The 16,986-nt window shown below is 31.9% G+C and overlaps 2 protein-coding genes across 3 annotated transcripts; both read right to left on the reverse strand.

The window, feature by feature from the left end:
• Positions 1–248: 248 nt before the first annotated feature.
• Positions 249–5,978, reverse strand: LOC107407641 (respiratory burst oxidase homolog protein E). The gene is made up of 14 exons (XM_016014950.4): positions 4,985–5,978; positions 4,687–4,846; positions 4,282–4,330; positions 3,833–3,946; positions 3,299–3,721; positions 2,803–3,186; positions 2,590–2,685; positions 2,220–2,335; positions 1,946–2,110; positions 1,703–1,862; positions 1,428–1,616; positions 1,182–1,310; positions 877–955; positions 249–566 (listed from the first exon to the last, which is right to left on the reverse strand). Exons 1-14 carry the CDS (start codon positions 5,607–5,609, stop codon positions 457–459), a joined length of 2,799 nt encoding a protein of 932 aa, XP_015870436.2. The 5' UTR covers positions 5,610–5,978; the 3' UTR covers positions 249–456.
• A 7,302-nt stretch (positions 5,979–13,280) lies between these two features.
• LOC107405178 (uncharacterized) lies at positions 13,281–16,975 on the reverse strand. 2 transcript variants are annotated; one of them, XM_016012191.4, is made up of 8 exons: positions 16,840–16,975; positions 16,245–16,337; positions 16,070–16,140; positions 14,839–14,951; positions 14,281–14,387; positions 13,875–13,924; positions 13,673–13,755; positions 13,281–13,594 (listed from the first exon to the last, which is right to left on the reverse strand). In XM_016012191.4, the coding sequence occupies exons 2-8, from the start codon at positions 16,300–16,302 to the stop codon at positions 13,480–13,482; spliced, it is 597 nt and encodes a 198-aa protein (XP_015867677.2). In that variant the 5' UTR covers positions 16,303–16,337; positions 16,840–16,975; the 3' UTR covers positions 13,281–13,479. The 2 variants fall into 2 exon arrangements, with proteins under 2 accessions (XP_015867677.2, XP_024924740.2); XM_025068972.3 differs by having other exon boundaries at positions 16,862–16,897.
• Positions 16,976–16,986: the final 11 nt, after the last annotated feature.

Here is a 16,986-nt window from a genome sequence, read left to right on the forward strand (position 1 = left end):
TATTACTGTAGTTTGCTTGAGTTTCTTCGCTGAACTTGTTACTTCAAAAGGCCAGGGCCTACTACTGCATTTTGCTTGAGTTTTGTCCTTTCATTTATATTTTCAAGAAAAACTTAAAAGTAAAATTTTGGTATATGTTTGATAATGTTAGATCTTTTAATCAAATATACTAGTGAATACTGATATGAATTCTGGATGCACATGCCCATTTACTTGTAAAAACTAGTATTGGTGCTGCTAAATGTCTATTGTGTGTTGTTCTATTTTTCTATATTTACTTTTGTATTATTAAATTTTCTATTGTATCACAACATTTGTATATCTGTAGTGTAACAAAAAAAATCACATTTACATGTTGCTCAGCTGCTATCATTATACAATTATATTTTTCTCCTATGAATCATTGGAATGAATAGATAAAATTAGCAACTTGATCTTGATAGAGTTCCTCTTGTTTCAAAAATACTCCTTGTGGAATTCAAATCGCGTTGATGTCTTTTTGCTCAGCTCCTGTGATAGCTTCTTCAACTCTTTTGCCAACACTGGCATCCCACAGTAGAATACCCCTGCAAGGTGCAAATTATAAGAAACTTTGTGTTTCTTGGTAAATCGTGTCAATGGTATCCTTAGAAGTTCTGTGAATACTTAATCGTAATTTAAGCAAATTTGTTAGTTCTTTTTATTTGTTTATTATATTAGACATGCATATGTACAAAAGCATCAGGTTAGGTGTGGGTTATTTTCAAACATATTATTGCTAGCATGGTAACTTCTGGTGATCCGACCCAAGTCCAACTTCGGATCCACTCTGCAATTCCAATCTACAGAATAGACAGAGGGAGTGACTAACAATCCAACGTGGTAGAATGACTTTACCTACTGTTGCATATGGATGCTTTGAAGCTATTTTGGCGAACACTTCTTTCCAGTTTGGTCTTGCAAAGTGAGTCCTTACCTGCAAAAAACCCAATGTTAGAAAAAATCGTTACATTTTAGGAAAAGTCGTTACTTTTTAGGGACTATTAGAATTATCTCTGTAAATGAAAAGCAATTCTTTTTAATGCTTCTATGATGAGCACTCTCTGGCATCCGTTGATTGGCTATGACATAGAGTGGTTGTAGGGCTAAAAGAAGTAGGAAAAGAGCTTCTTAACCAATTTTAATGGAGGGAAGAAACATACTCGTGTCCCAGAGAGGATGTCAACGCCATGTTTGGCATGGTTGAGAGCTTGGACCATGGTGATTAAGGTTGACCTTGCATCACCCTCTTCATAGACACTTGTAAGGTAGTTATGCAGCTCAATCTGACCCTGTTATGGAGTTGGAAAATAATTGAAGGATAAAATACTCAGTCACTTGTCTTCTCATTCTCAGAGTGAAAGTTTATTTTATCATAATGTAAAATTTGTCATTAAGTTTTCAATTACTTTGTGATCCATTTCTGCAACTTCGTCCATAACTCCTTTAAACCATTCGAAGGAGCCTGGTTCTCTGGTCACCCAGCAGAAATGAGCATTTGTTGTTCTCTGTGATTTCTTCTTTCCACCAGGTGTAACATTTGAAGATGTGAAACTATTTAGGCTATCGTCTGATCTACTGGTTTCCGTGTTTGAATCCTAAGCCAGAGATCCATTGAATATAATTAGTAGAAGATAATCATAATGAAAAGATACACATACATATTACAGTAAAAATGGCATACCGTTTGGTCTTCTGCTGCTCTTGAACTGTTAAGGAGATCTCTGAGAATGCTAATGAAAGGGGTAGCTCCAATTCCAAGCCCCACCAGGAGTAAGACATCATAATTTCGATAGTCTTGTGCTGGTGCCCCATATGGACCATCCACAAGCAATCTGGGTTGGCTGCATTAATATACCAGATTAGTAACATTCCCATGAGGTATGCTGAAGCTAAACCTGAGAAGGTAAAGTTGCTTAAAAATTACCCTCTCTGATTGAGATGCTGACCAAATTGAACTCTACCAAATATAGAAGATGGATCATCACCCTCAGTTACCACTCGCTTCAACTCTTGTGTCCAGTCCCCAACCATTCGGATATGAACACTCAGGTTGTCGTCTCCTGGAGCTGAGGTTATTGAAAATGGGTGCCTATAAAGAATGGTGCCGTTGGTTTGGTACTTAAAAACCTATAGTAATTTAGTATGAAAATGGAGGGGAATAGAAGGGGATTGAACTTTTATATGAGTTACATACTCACCATTCGAACGGGGAGATTGTTGGGCATTGTAGAAATATGTACTGCCCGCTTTTGTATTTGAATCCAAGTGGCTTGGATATGATTAAGTTGAAGACATTTCCTGGTAAAACTGAAACCTGTTGAGAAAAAATATTTTTTAAACTTACAAGCTCGCACATTTCGAAATACGGTGTACCCTTTTTCGTATTCTATCAAAATCTATTACTCTGCTATCCAATATGAATTAGTTGTTAAAAAACAAAAAATGAATTTTGTTTGTTTCACAACTTATAATATTTGCCTGTGGACCTTATTATGATGGAAAACAGCTTTTCAATAATTATTTTGTTTTTCAGAGAGTCTTGGATTATATATGTGACATAAAATCTACCTTTATTATTTTCACTGCATAATGCTCTGACCGACATGTTCGTATACTCCGCTCTGCCATATAGAGTAACAACGGAACAGAGATGTACATCCATGTCTGAAAACAAGAAGTAGGGACTAACTTATTATAATTTGGAGAGTTCCTGGTAATTAGAACTTAAACGAATTATAACAATTTCCTTTCATTAACAACCTAAAAGTAAGATTTTCTTACCGTTTTCTGATACCACTTGTGGACCAAATACAAGTAGTTCCCATGGATGATTAGCAAAACGTAGACGAGACCCAGTAGATGATGAGAATACCAGAATGCGTTAAACCCCGTCAATTTGTTAAAGGGGGGAGGAAGCCTCACCATGTTCCTTCTGAAACGACGTGCCGCTAGTGTGAATGAGATGGCCATTAAGACCACCATCGAAATCCCAGTTATCCCCTCCTTACCGGTTACTAGGCCTTGGTACGTCGGCTTTCTGCCATGGAAATAAGAGGATATAGCAGCGAATTCTTCAGGAGATGAGTTTACAAGGAGACGAAAGTCGCATGTCAGATGGTTTCCCGCATGAACAATGATCCCAATGGCTATAGCACCTGCAACCATCTGGTCGTAAATTAAGGAAAAAACAGAAAAATGTCAATTTATTAATTTATTTATTTTGCAATCATATAGAAAAAAAAATTGTCTTTCATTTTCAAGGTAGCTTTCCACTTACTTTGTGGAAGTTAATATTGTCATCGAAAGGGACAATGGACCTGGCCCTTGTGGAGCGGAGCCAAGTGAGAGTGTTTCGACAAACGGGTAAAAGGATGAGAGCCATGTTGAGCTTAAGAGTCTCTGCAGCCCCTTTGGCCGTTGCCAAGCAATAGCCCATTACCCGAAATGCAGCCTTTTGTCTGTACTGGTAAAATTTCCAGGTGAAAAGGGATGCAATTGCAAGAAACCAGAATATTATTATCCATCCTCTCTGCCAATTCTCCAGTATGAGATCCTGAAGTTTACTGCTTGCTCTTCTTAACAAGTTCTTGGGCCTAAAAGAACTCAGGTTTTGACTCCACCCTACACTTGCTGTGCTTAATGGTCTGCTGTAGTTCATGTATGTGTCTCTTTGTAAAAGCAAAGCTTCCAATTGCCATAGCTGGAAAAAAGGACGACCAATCAAGTGAACATTTTAACCTTATTATGAATGCCTTTTCCATTTGAATTCCTTAAAAAAGAGCCTTTTTTTTTTTTTTTTTTCCTTTTTTACCTCGATATATCCTAGGCTTTCAGGATCTAGCTCTTCCATTATTAATGAAGCGTATTCTTCAGCTTGTTCTTTTAGCTTGGACAGCTTGTTTGCGGAGGCACTTAGCATTATAAGCTGTAATTTTAAAAATTACAATCATTAAAATCAAATGCATCATTGATGTTATTCTAAAAAATCTAAGAAATTTTAAATTATTAATATAAACACGAAGTTGTTAATTACCAATGTATTTTGTATAATTAATCATTAATCTTTTTAAGTAACTTGTTTTTTTTTTGGCTACTTTTGAAAACGATGTTGGTCGGCCGAAAATGCCAACTACTAGCAAAATAAAACTGAGAAAACAGCTAATTAAAACTTTGAAGTATTAGTTTAATTTTGTTAGGACAGCCATGCGTATTAGGTGAACTTTTTTTATATTTTAAAAAATAATAATAATTCCTACTTACCTCCTGCACCTCCTCCCTCGTCACTCTCCCATCTTCATTGCTATCCGCCCTGAAAATTGAAAGAAAAATAAAATAAAATAAAAAAGTATTTTAAAATTTGAATCAATGAACAAAAATTTGTTATCTCAAACTCAAAGTGCATGACTATCGATTTCAAAGCAAGTGTTTAAATTCTTCCGAAGAACTAATTAAAGCAACAATCGAAATCTTTCTATAAGAAAGCCCAGAATAGGCTGTGCAAAACGGTAACGTTTCGGAGCACCTGATACTAGTGAAAAAGAAAAACCATGAACCAGCAATCATTGGGCGTCAAGTCAGTCACCGTCGATTTGGTCAATCACAGTCGACAAGGTAATCTAACGGCTTAAAAAGGAGGGAGAGAAGAGAGAGAAGAGAGAGACGCACATGTCGAAGAAAATCTGAAGGCGGGCGTCAAAGCTCTGGTCCGAAATCTGCAACCAAAAGTCGTGAAGCTCTTCTTTGGTTATCTTCTGTATCTTCTGCCTCCTCCTCCTCGCCAATGCGTCAAATATCCCCACCGCGAACTCCTTCGAGTCCATCATTCCTTTATCACATACCAACCATATATACATATACATATATATATATATATATATCAGCCTCTCGATTTTGTATTTTCTCATCCCTGATTTCTCGGGAAACAAACAGAATCATTGCATTATGTATAATAATTTTATTTTACCTATGCATTCACCAAAGTCTTCTCTACAAAGGAAGCCGTCCTTAGCAAGCGAATTGAACCTCGCCTCCACTCGTCTCCACATTTCGTCGGCATCATTAGCTCCCGTATTTTTGCTAATGAATCTTAAGCCATTCAGAGCTCTCTGCGCGCTCGATCTCGTCCGCTCAAGTTTAGCTTTGAGCCTGCGAGCGTCGCGATCCGAGATAATGAGCTCCTCGGTATCCGATGAGTTCCTGGAAGAAGAAAACGATGTGAGCCATGAGAATTTCCGGCGGAGAGTCCGTGAAGTATTGGATATGCTCCGTCTCAAGCTTTTGACGTCGGAAGCGGAGTCGTCGACGGCGGCCGCCGGTCTAGACGTGGTGGGGGTGGGAGTGACACTGCAGACGACAATGGAGTCGCGTTCGAGCTCCAATGTGACTTCGACAAGGTCTTGCTGATTGTTTTTCCTGAGGTCGTTGAGGAATATCGGCAACATTGCGCCTCCGACTCCATAGTCGTCTTCTTCTGATCTTCTGGACGGTGGTGCGTGGACTACTTCGAGTTCCAGATCGTCCGGTAATTCAAATCCACGGCTGTAATTGGACCGCTTCGAGTCGCTTCTACTGAAAGTCGGTGACCTCATGATTCTCCCTTAATTTGTTGCTGAATTATTCAATTTCAATATGCTAGCTTTGTTTTGTGAATATTGAATATTGAATAGAGAGAGAGAGAGAGAGAGAGATTAAGTTATTTTGTCGCCGAGTCTCTACCTAGCTAGCTACGCACCATTACAATAGAGTCTTGGTTCACACGTTTAGGCCAAAATGCAAAGGCTCTAATTCCCCTTCCCACCCCCCAAAAAAAAAAAAAAAAAAAAAAAAAGAAAACAAGACATACACTTCCCAACCGATCCTCCTACACAATTTCAACGCTTTCTTCCTTCCACTCTCTTCTCCCTGCTAGTCGTGCTTCCTTCTACGAGTGGTTAGGATTTTGCTCATAGACATGAAATATTGCCTCGCCTCTCCCTAATATATATATATATATATATATATATATTCCAATCATTTTTTTTATTTATTGCTAAATTTTATTATAATCATTTTTTAATGATAAAAGTACTTTTGTTTTTTAATATTTTTATTCAGTATTTCACCGATTAAATTTATATACAATTATTATGTGTGCGTGATGTAACGTAATAAACGATTTATAAACCAACATTTAATAAATATTTTACGAAGCTTATGTATTTTATTTTTATTGTCGTCTTATGCATTTTATGATTATAAAATTGATCTTACCTATAATTAATAAAAATGGTAAAAATGACATTACTGTTTTAATAGTGAGTAGCGGCGTCCCTGGCTCCCTTTCCAGAAACTACGGCAAGGATTGAGCCACGTAGTCATTTGCTGTTGAATTTTTAATCAAACGGTTTGAGGTTGAGAAGAGGCAAACGCAGCCTTGAAAAATCCATAAAACACTTTAAAAAAAAAAAAAATGGTAGATGGGAAACCAGCAGTGAATAAATAAATAAATAAATAAATAAATATATATATATATATATTTTGCTAAATATATAAATATTATTTATATAATATATATATTATATTAAATATACAAATATTATGTATATAATAGCAAAAGGTCAAATACATGCGTCAGGCAAATAGATGAGAACTCGATCATACACGGCTTCGGTTTGCATTTCAAATTCAATGATACCTCCGTGATTCTCTTGGTTTCCCATGGTCTCGTTAAGTGGCGCTCTTTATATTTTTACGTTTTTACTACTAATTACTAGTATGATTCTTTTTATTTAATTAAAGTCTCCAATTATTTTTTATTTCTTGTTTGCACAGTGCTTTTATTAATATGCTAGCTAATCCATAGTCGGAAGGTTTAAGTTAATTGATAAGCAATTATATATAGAAACAAATATAAATGCCAAGGTTGCTTTAGATTGAGAAAAGTTTCGAATTTGGGAAGGGTTAGAACCAAATAATGTTATGGTTAATGACTCTTGTGCTGTCTTGAAAATTACAACGGAATAATTCCTTGAATTTTTGAAAAGCTCTTTAGTTAATCAATAATACCGAAGGCACCAAAAAATGTATTAAATAATTCATCAAATGATATGAAAAAATAATATAATATTATTTTATTAATTTAAATATTTAATTACATTTATCTAGATTATAAATATATATATATATATATATATAGATATAGATATAAATTTCTCAATCAATAAAGCAAAAAACTATAATCTTTGCCATACTATTTTGTAAATTATTTTGTGATTTTTTTTTTTAATGCATGTAGCATTCCTATTAGTTAATTAGCTATATCAGTGGTGCAATAATACTAATTATTCCCTCATAATTGGAACATTTTAAAGCCTATGGCTACCTAGACCTAGCTAGCTTTTTAATGACAATACATTCTTGTTCACATCTACCCATTCAACCTTTTCAGAGCATACATCCATACCTTTTCACAATATTTATAGGCATATGCATTTTATGATATTTTTCTTGGTAATTAATTCTATCAGCCACTTAGAATCAAGCTCAAAATAATAATTTTGTTTGTTTAATTTCATGGATTTTTGTTGTATATTCTTCCAGAAAAATTGTTTTGGATTCAAAATATGCCCATCCATTAACATACTCCTCAATCTTTACCCATTTAGTCATATCCACTTCTTCTGTATCAATTCCACCAGATGAGACCTTACAGACCTTTAGGAATCTCTTCAAAAAAGATCAATTTGAGATAAAATATAGGCTTATCCAAATGTTTAATAAGTTACCTCCATCACTTATATCATGACTTTGCCATACCAACATTAATAATTTAATTATATATGTGTACAATACATATATATGTTTTCTACACTATATATATATGGATATATATATATATATATATATATATGTGAGACTTATGTTAATATTATTATAAATAATGTATCAGGATTTAACACCAACAAAGCAGAATATTCATAATATGAAATATATAAGAACATACTTGTATAAACAATCGTATATCAATATGAATTAAAAGTTATAATGAAGATTTTCTTTGAAGTAGTCAAAATGCAGGATTTTTCAAAAATAAATAAATAAATAAAAATGTAGGGCCATCATACGAATTAATTGCTTGGTATATGAAAAAAAAAAAAACGATATTTCTATAAATAATATAGCTTTTTATTTGAGGAAAATATGAATAATATGGTTGAAAAATAATCTTAATACTTATACTACTGGTTTTAATGCCAGGGATCTTTTGTATTTTCTATCTATAAATTAAGGTGGACTCTTTCTGAAAATAAAATAAAATAAAATAATTTAGGTAGAGTGCCAGCTACATAACTATCTATGGTCGTTGTAGAAAGAAACAAAATAAATTAATTTCCACATTCTATGATGATTCATTTGAATTATAAGAATTGATAAGAATTATGCACTGTCAATTCTTCATTGGTGAATACGTTACAATTAAACAACAGTTTGCAAACTTTTAGCCAATTAATTGAGAACTCCTAACTTTGCTCCAGATATTATAAAAAGTATATATATTATATGTAAGTTGGTGACACAATACGGAAGTCTATAATTTGCTAGCAAGTTGTCGTAATGTCTGATTAGAAGGAGTCTCTATTAAATGTCGTATTATATATAATGTTGTTGTTATAATTTAATCATATATTATATCAATGATTATATGGATTAGAGAGGTGGTGAGAATAAATGTGCAGTTTGTATAAGAGATAATATCTGAGATAGCTTTATTTCTGCATCATTTTTATAAAAAAGAAGGGACTCCCTCATAAAAAATTAAAAAAAAAGAGGAAACTTTTTACATAAGATATTAATTTAATTAGTTAATTACATGGACCAATAGAAAAAAAGTCGTGTCCCCCACTCTTGCCGTGCCGTCCATAAGGCAGATGGTACCAGTTCAGCAGGACGCGGATTAACGGTAAAGAAGAGTACAAGTTCAGCATGCAGGACATAGATTTTAATGGATGCTTGTTTCCATTTCTGATTTATTATGTACTTTTTCCTTCGTATAATTTAGTGAATTTTTTATTAAAAAATATTTGAGTTTCGTGTTCATGTTATGACATTGATGAAGTTTTCAGATGATCCACTTCAAGATTAATTTAATTAGTATAATACTTCATTTTAGAAGGCGTATTCTAAATATTTAATAATATCTAATTTAAATCTATGGGAAAAAAAAAAAAAAAAACATAAAACTAGAGCAGTTTAGAGAATTTAAATATATACCACTCTGCACTTGAGTTCGAACTCGAAGATATAAGGACAGAAACAAATAGTACAAACGATTATGAAGTACATTTTAAACTGGCTAGTACATAAGATCGATATAGGAGCTTCTAGAAGCTATACGAGCATATAAAATAAATACATACGGTGCATATAAGTAAGTTATACCTAATGTACTTCTTCTTATCGGCCACTCGTTTACAGCTAGGAAGTCTGTTTAACTACCAGACCGGTTGCTGATTGAAAGCCACCAACAATTTTCCATTTTAATTAGTCACAAATTTTTGTTTTAATCACATTTATCTTGATTTGCCGGTGAACAGTATATAAAAAATAATCTTAAATAACTATATCAAAATATGTATCAAATATGTATGTTCGTTTTTATCTTTTTAAAAATTCATTTATATATAATTAAATTATAATAATATATTAACAAATAAAATATTAATATATAATATTTAATATATTTTTTAACTTACATAAAAAAAAATTTTTTTTTTAAAACTACTTATATCCAATTTTACGGCTGTGTTTGACGTACTGAATTTGACAATTAATAAATATAAATATATATATATATATATATATGTGTGAAGATCATTGAATATGTGAATATTATATATAAATTAACAAGTATATAGAAACTTTTTTAGTTTTGTACTTGTGCTTTTGTCGAGGAAAGAAAGTGTATTTAAATTTTAAACATACCTTTCATAAGAATAAAAACATACATACAAGTTTGTCTTTACAAAATATAAACATGTGTTTATGTTAGGGAACATTAAACCCTATTAGTAGACTTAATTACCAATTTTCAGATGAAATATCGTAGAAACTAAGAATTATTCCAAGCTCTCCTATAAGAATATTTAATTGAAAACGGTAATGCATATATACCTCAACTCCAAAATTGGTTTAGCGAAAAGCATGTTTAGGACCATGTGAATTTTTTTAATAATGATAAACTTATGACTAGGTAAAAAATAATTTTTAATTGAAGAAGACCAATAGACCATGCACGGTCCAAGAAGAAGCATGCAAATGATCTAGTAATTAAGAATATACTTTTTTAATAAAAGAAAAAACTTGGAAGAGAAGGTAAGAATCTTATATTGGATTTTGATGTTAATTTGGCATGATGTGTACTAGCAGGTGAAGCGTAAGAGTCAGATCCCCCACTATATATATATATATATATATATGAATTCTGTCTTTGCAGCCATTAAAAAACAACACGTTTAAAAATTTCCTAATTAGTCCCTTCTCCTGATAAGATTCTCTGTAATCAGACATTATACATGCATGTATCTATATTACTTTATCATTAATTAAATAATCTAACTGATTTAATAAGTTTCACTGTTTGCTAAATATTTTGTTGTTGATTTTGTTAATTAAGACAACTAGTTTTAAAAAATTAATTAATAAGCCTGAATTAAGAATTTGATCTCCTATCTGTGGTTAAAAAAAACGACAAAGAGAAAATTATTCAGAGATATATATAAAGGACAGAGAAAACTATACATATATATATATACATATATATTATATTTAGTGTTTTTACAATGAAGATACAGACATAAAAAATTATTGTAAACAATAATTTTTATTTTTAACTATATTTACAATTTTTTATGATATGAAAATCCACATGTTAGAATGTCTATGCATCTATATGATATATATAAATAGTGGCATCAATATTACTTTTTATAAGTGTATACGACATTGAATATATTACACAACATTGAAAAAACTTAAGATGCATGTGGTATGCGAAATAGATGTAGGAATTAAATAATTATTTTATAGGATTAATTGTTATGATGTTTGATAAATTTTAAATTTTAAAAATATTTATTTTAAAGAATAGTTCATTTCAAAAGGTTAGAATTGTTATTTTTCCATTTCAAAGTTTAATATTATTATTATATTTAAAACAAATTCAAATCAATATTGATTATCGTAAACGAAAAATACATAAATAATTTTAAATTTTAACTTTTAATTAATTTTTATCAAATTTGATATTTTTAGTAAGAAAAATTTTTTTGTAAAGATTAAACATTAAACCTAATACAAGATAATAACTAAATATCAAACATATCAATAAGAATATCTATTCCTTTTTTTTCTTTTCAATTCCTATGAATAGATATATTTATTTTATCAAAAATAACTATTTTATATACTAAATATGTTCTAACATATGAAATATTTATCAGTACCCCAATTTAAAAAAGTATATAAAATAAAATAAAAATAATTATCCGTACATGTATTTGCTTATAAACTACGATTAAATTCCATTATCATTGTCAAAAGAGTTGTGAAAGACTAAAAATTTGATTAGCTCCAGAAATTATTTCATTTGTAGGTATACTGTGGGCTGCTATTATTCCTAATTATATATTAAAGTAAACAAATATATAACTTGAAGTCGTTTGAAAGTGAGAAGCAGTGGCTTTGATTACTACCACAAAAAAAAAAAAAAAATTAAAAAAATAAAATAAATAAATAGTGGCTTTGATTATATATATATATATATATTTTTTTTTTATATATATAAATTACGATCAATCGCTTGCAGGGGCTTCCTGGTTTAATCTCATTAGCCGACGGGCTCTTGTCATTTTTGAAAGCAGAAACTCAACTAACTCACTTTGACTTTAAACGCCCTATAATCAACTTCACTATATACAATTCCAATTCAAAGGCTATTTGGTAGGTATTTTTTGTTTTTGTTCATTCTTTTATCTTTTTAGAAAGTATTTTGAGTGTTCTATTTGCCTTCTGCATCCATCATATAAAGAACCACGTAGAGAGGAAAAGAATACGAAACAAAATATAAAATATTATGGAACAAATTAAAATGAAAACGTAGAAAATAGTAACCTAAAATAAAAAATAATTATTTCTTTTCAATTTTCAGTGTGCTTCCAAGAGATAAGTGAGCGAATCTTTTGTTGTCTTAATGATTAGTAGTCAGAATTAATGGGTATCTGTGTGTCTATTTGACAGTGTAGAAATGATGTTACTGGTTTTTTGACAGTTAATTCTCTTCCCAGCAATTTTAGTTATTTTGCAATCCAGGAGATGGCCTTGTGCCATCATCCTTTTGATGGCTTAGTCATCGGATTTTTTGGGTTTTACACCTCACCTTGTAAGCAAAAACAAAAAAAACAGCCAAAAGCAAAAAGGCATTGTTAATTTGGGTTTTGGGGTAAATGCATTTTTTATTATTTATTTTTGGGTAAAATAATGCATATTCTATTTGATTTCCCATGCATCAATCAGCCATCATCCTTCACAATTAAGCAAAAATGATCCCATAAGTGTCACTTTGTCATGTGATTTCTAATTTTCTCCACATATTTCTGTATTTCAATCAAATTGCCATAAAACGAAGCAACAAATTATATAAATCCTGACTACATGAACATAACTGGGTTTCTTTTTTAAGTTTCAAAACTGTGCCAACCACAATTGTTATGAACGGCGAGTGAAGGATGAAACTTTGACTCAAAAAGATGGCAATGTTTTGGCATGAAATTTTCCACTATATTTACTAATTCCATATAAGAATGCTTAAATTTTCATAATTTCTCCAATTAATATTAGAGTTGCTGTGTCACTTCATCAAATCTAATTTGGTCTGCTCGAGAAAGCAATGACTTATTATCTATTAAACATCAGAAGTAATGAATTTTCAGGAAGAAATAAATTCAATGTTTTTTCTACTGTTGTCCAAGAGAGCATAGTTTTTAAAAAATAAAAATAAACTATCACTATCATTCCATATTCATCGGCTTTAGGGTAGCGTCGCTACTTCTGGACTGAAAGTAAAATGCATAAGCTGATAATGCGGAGGCTGAACTCTTAGAAAGACCTAACTCCTCCATTTCAATACAAATTGACATTTAAGCGAAAAGGTGTTTGACTGAGATACATACTGAAATTGTGCATAGAAACAGAATTTGGTTCAATATATAAAGAGTACTCCAGAAGAGAGAAAAAGAATTTCAATTATTGCATAGCTTCCTTAAGATAATATCACCTATTAATAATGTTATACAGCAGCTCAGCTACATGCATGGAAGCAGTGATCAATCCTAAACACCAAAATTCTTTTTCAAAAAATAAACATTACATACTGCTACAAAAATAAAATCCGCCAAACTGTAACCAACTCTTGGTGTATCATCTCTAGTGAGGTTTTGCAACATAACCATCAACAGCAAAGTTTCTAGTGGCAGCAGGAATAGCTAAACGAATTCCATCGAGTTCTAGCTTCGCAATCACTTGACAACCCAGACGAGACCTGAAAATTTGCACATGATATATAATCAATCCAACCTAAATGACACAGAAAAAACAGGGTGTGATTTTATGAACTTACGTCTCTGTAAGCCCAAAAGCTAGATCCAACATATCGTTCTCCTCATCAGTTGGATCTTCTAACTTATTATAATGCTCCATGTCCTACGGCAACATTCTATTGTTAGCTCCCTATAATTCAGCTCGACTACATTTAGAAATTAACATGAATAAATATTCCAAAAGCACATTGGTTTATTGCGTATGATTGAACAATAACATACCATCACGATTACATGACATGTCGAGCAGGCAATTGAGCCTTCGCATGCTCCTGATATGGCATTTGAGGTAGAGCATTAGATTTAGTAACAAGGATTGAAGAACTAGAAGCACACTGACATTATAGTTCATCAATCTAATTTGTGCTCCAAAAGCAAAAAGGCTGCTCCACAAGGAGACAGAAAGAAAGATAAGAGAAAAAGGAGGTTCATCTCATCTTTGGAAACAGGGGGACATGCAAACAGAGAGTGTTTGTTTTCTTTTCAGTAGTCCATCAATAGCAATACTTAAAGAATGACTAAAAGCTTAGTAAATGGATTTTGATTAACAATTATTAGGAATTATATTTATTGATGAATAGATAAGGATAAAATGAAAAATGAAAAAGAAGCATCAGAAAATCCTTGCCTTCTAGTTCTATATCATTTTCATGAGCAGCTTCTAACATAGACATTCCAACTGGAACCTTAATGTGCTGCTCCTCTCCATCCGTATCAACAAATGTCACAGATATCCTGAAACAAAATTGTAAAAAGAAACACCAGAATGTGAAAATTGCAATCCTTAGTTTGAGGAAATTTAGAACGATGGTTTGTTCCAACAAGTATGCTCATGATTCTATTACTCAAAACACAACATTAACATGGCATGAATACAGAAAGCACCAGAACTAAAATATAAGCCAAACTGCAGTAAATTTTGTGTAATAAACTGTTAAAGACCTCTAATCTTTTCCAGCTAATAATGAAACTGACTTTATGCTCATGATTCCATTACTCATAACACAACATTAACATGGCATGAATACGGAGATCACCAGAACTAAAATATAAGCCAAACTGCAGCAAATTTTGTGCAATAAACTGTTAAAGACCTCTAATCTTTTCCAGCTAATAATGTAACTTACTTCACACAAAAATAATAAATTTTATGCTTTAGCTATTGCCCTATCATTATGGAACTTACTTCTCTTTGTGTTCAATCCCTTCCTCTAAAGAACCTTTTGAAGTTGTAGAAAAATGATGATACTTTTGAAATATGGCCCCAGAAGAGACCAAAGTTCGTGACTGCTTTTCCAACTGTCAACATGAATCTTTAAATCAATAACTTATAACCAATGTAACTGATGTACAACTAAATTAACAGTCTGTAAAACATGTAGATACCATGTAAATTACATTAATATATGACCATATCCGTACATTTCTTTATAGTCCCCAACTCGTTTGCATAAAGTCTACGCTATAATAAACAATTTCATAATGGCAAGTCATACTTCATATTTTCCTTTCAAATCAAAATGCCTTTGGCACACAAATAACGATAATTGAAATTTCCATACTATACTTTTGCTAAAAAATTGTAGTTAACTCAAGTTCTTTCACAAATAACGATAATTGAAATTTCCAAACTATACTTTTGCTAAAAGATTGTAGTTAACTCAAGTTCTTTTTTTATTTATTTTTTCAACATTTACAATATAATTTAGATTTTAGAAAATTAACCTCTCTCAGGCACACAACAAGACCTCACTCTTTCATAAATGAATACAAGGGAAGGCTCAATTATAATAGAAGACAACTATCTTTTTATAATAGCTATTCACATGGAATATCTCAAGTGATCACCATGGCCTAAGTACAAGGATAGAGGTACCAGTGTTCCTCGGTTCTGAAGCACTGAATCCTACATCAGAAAGTTAGTCCATATGACCAGTTCCATATTAAAATCTATAGAGCATAGGCTTTGTACCGTAAGAGCACAGAATTTGGTATTGGATAGAGCTGGACCAATAAATGGGATCCGGGAGAGGAAAAGAAAATTCATACTCAGAGTACTCTAAGCACTTGCCTCTAACTTTTAAATGATGTTCTAAAGGAATTCAGCCTTACTGGAATACAACAGCATTCCTACAACTAAAAAGATTTGGAGCCATTACTGACCATTACAATCAAGGTGGATCCTAAGTTCCCAACAATTTGATCTCTAGCATATCTGCAAGGATGGTTTTTGTAACCAACCATAGTGAAGCAGTCATACTTAACAAGTATCTTAGGGCAGGTTTCCTTGTTGACATGAATTTGACTAAAATCAATGAAAGCAAGGCAGGCAAAATTTCCAAAAAAAAAGAAAAAAAAGAATTAAATGGTAAATTCATATTTGGAAGTTGAAAAGAACATAAGAACAGATAACTTACCAGCTTTGGCAAGTATTTTCTACAAGGCCTTTGTATAATATATCCAGCTCTAGTTAAGCTCACAGTTTTTCCTGACAGAAACCAAAGCATTTGGGAGTGGTAAGAATGAGCAGAAGTCTTATTCAAACACGTTAGGCATCAAGAAAAAAAATTTACTTGTGCTCATGGGCATTACCTCTAGTAAGCTCTTTCACCATCCGAATTCCAACTCTTGACGGTTTAGGAAAAAACATAATTGAAGCGCCTTACTTAAAATCCCTACTTCCACCTGAACAAATTCAGATGAAAATCAAAACCCACTGATATTTCTCAAAAGAAAGAAACTATAATAACAACTTTAGCATATGAATATATCTCAAACCAACGAGGTGTACTGATTTCAAAGGATTTTTTGCCCAGTTACGAATTAAAAAACGAAGCTTTTTTTTTTTTTTTTTCTTATTGGGAAAAAACAATAAAATAACGAAAAGAATTCATATAAAACTCAATCCCACCGAACTTTCTCCCAAAAAATAAAAATAAAAATAAAAATAAAATCAGAACTTTAATATGAAACAAGACTTCAAAGAGACACCATGATATAAAAGGATTAGATTTTCGCAGTCACAAAGTATAACAATAATAATAATAATAATAATAATAATAAGAAAATGTATCAGAATCCATTTGCTCTATAGATAAAAATGAAAAGGCACGTAGGGAATTAAATTCCCTATTGTTAACGAAAATCAATCGAAAACAAAAAGAAACCAAATAAACGAAGAACTAACCTTTACATATGAATACCTGTACCTGAATGGATGAATACGGAGCTGAAGCCCAGAAAAAAAAAAAAAAAAAAAAAAAAAAAAAGAAAGGCGGCGAGGTACCAACTAGGTGAGCTTCCTGCTGCAGATGAAGAAAGCGGGAAAAACAAA

The sequence above is a fragment of the Ziziphus jujuba genome, chromosome 7, assembly GCF_031755915.1.
Source record: "Ziziphus jujuba cultivar Dongzao chromosome 7, ASM3175591v1".
NCBI lineage: Eukaryota > Viridiplantae > Streptophyta > Magnoliopsida > Rosales > Rhamnaceae > Ziziphus > Ziziphus jujuba.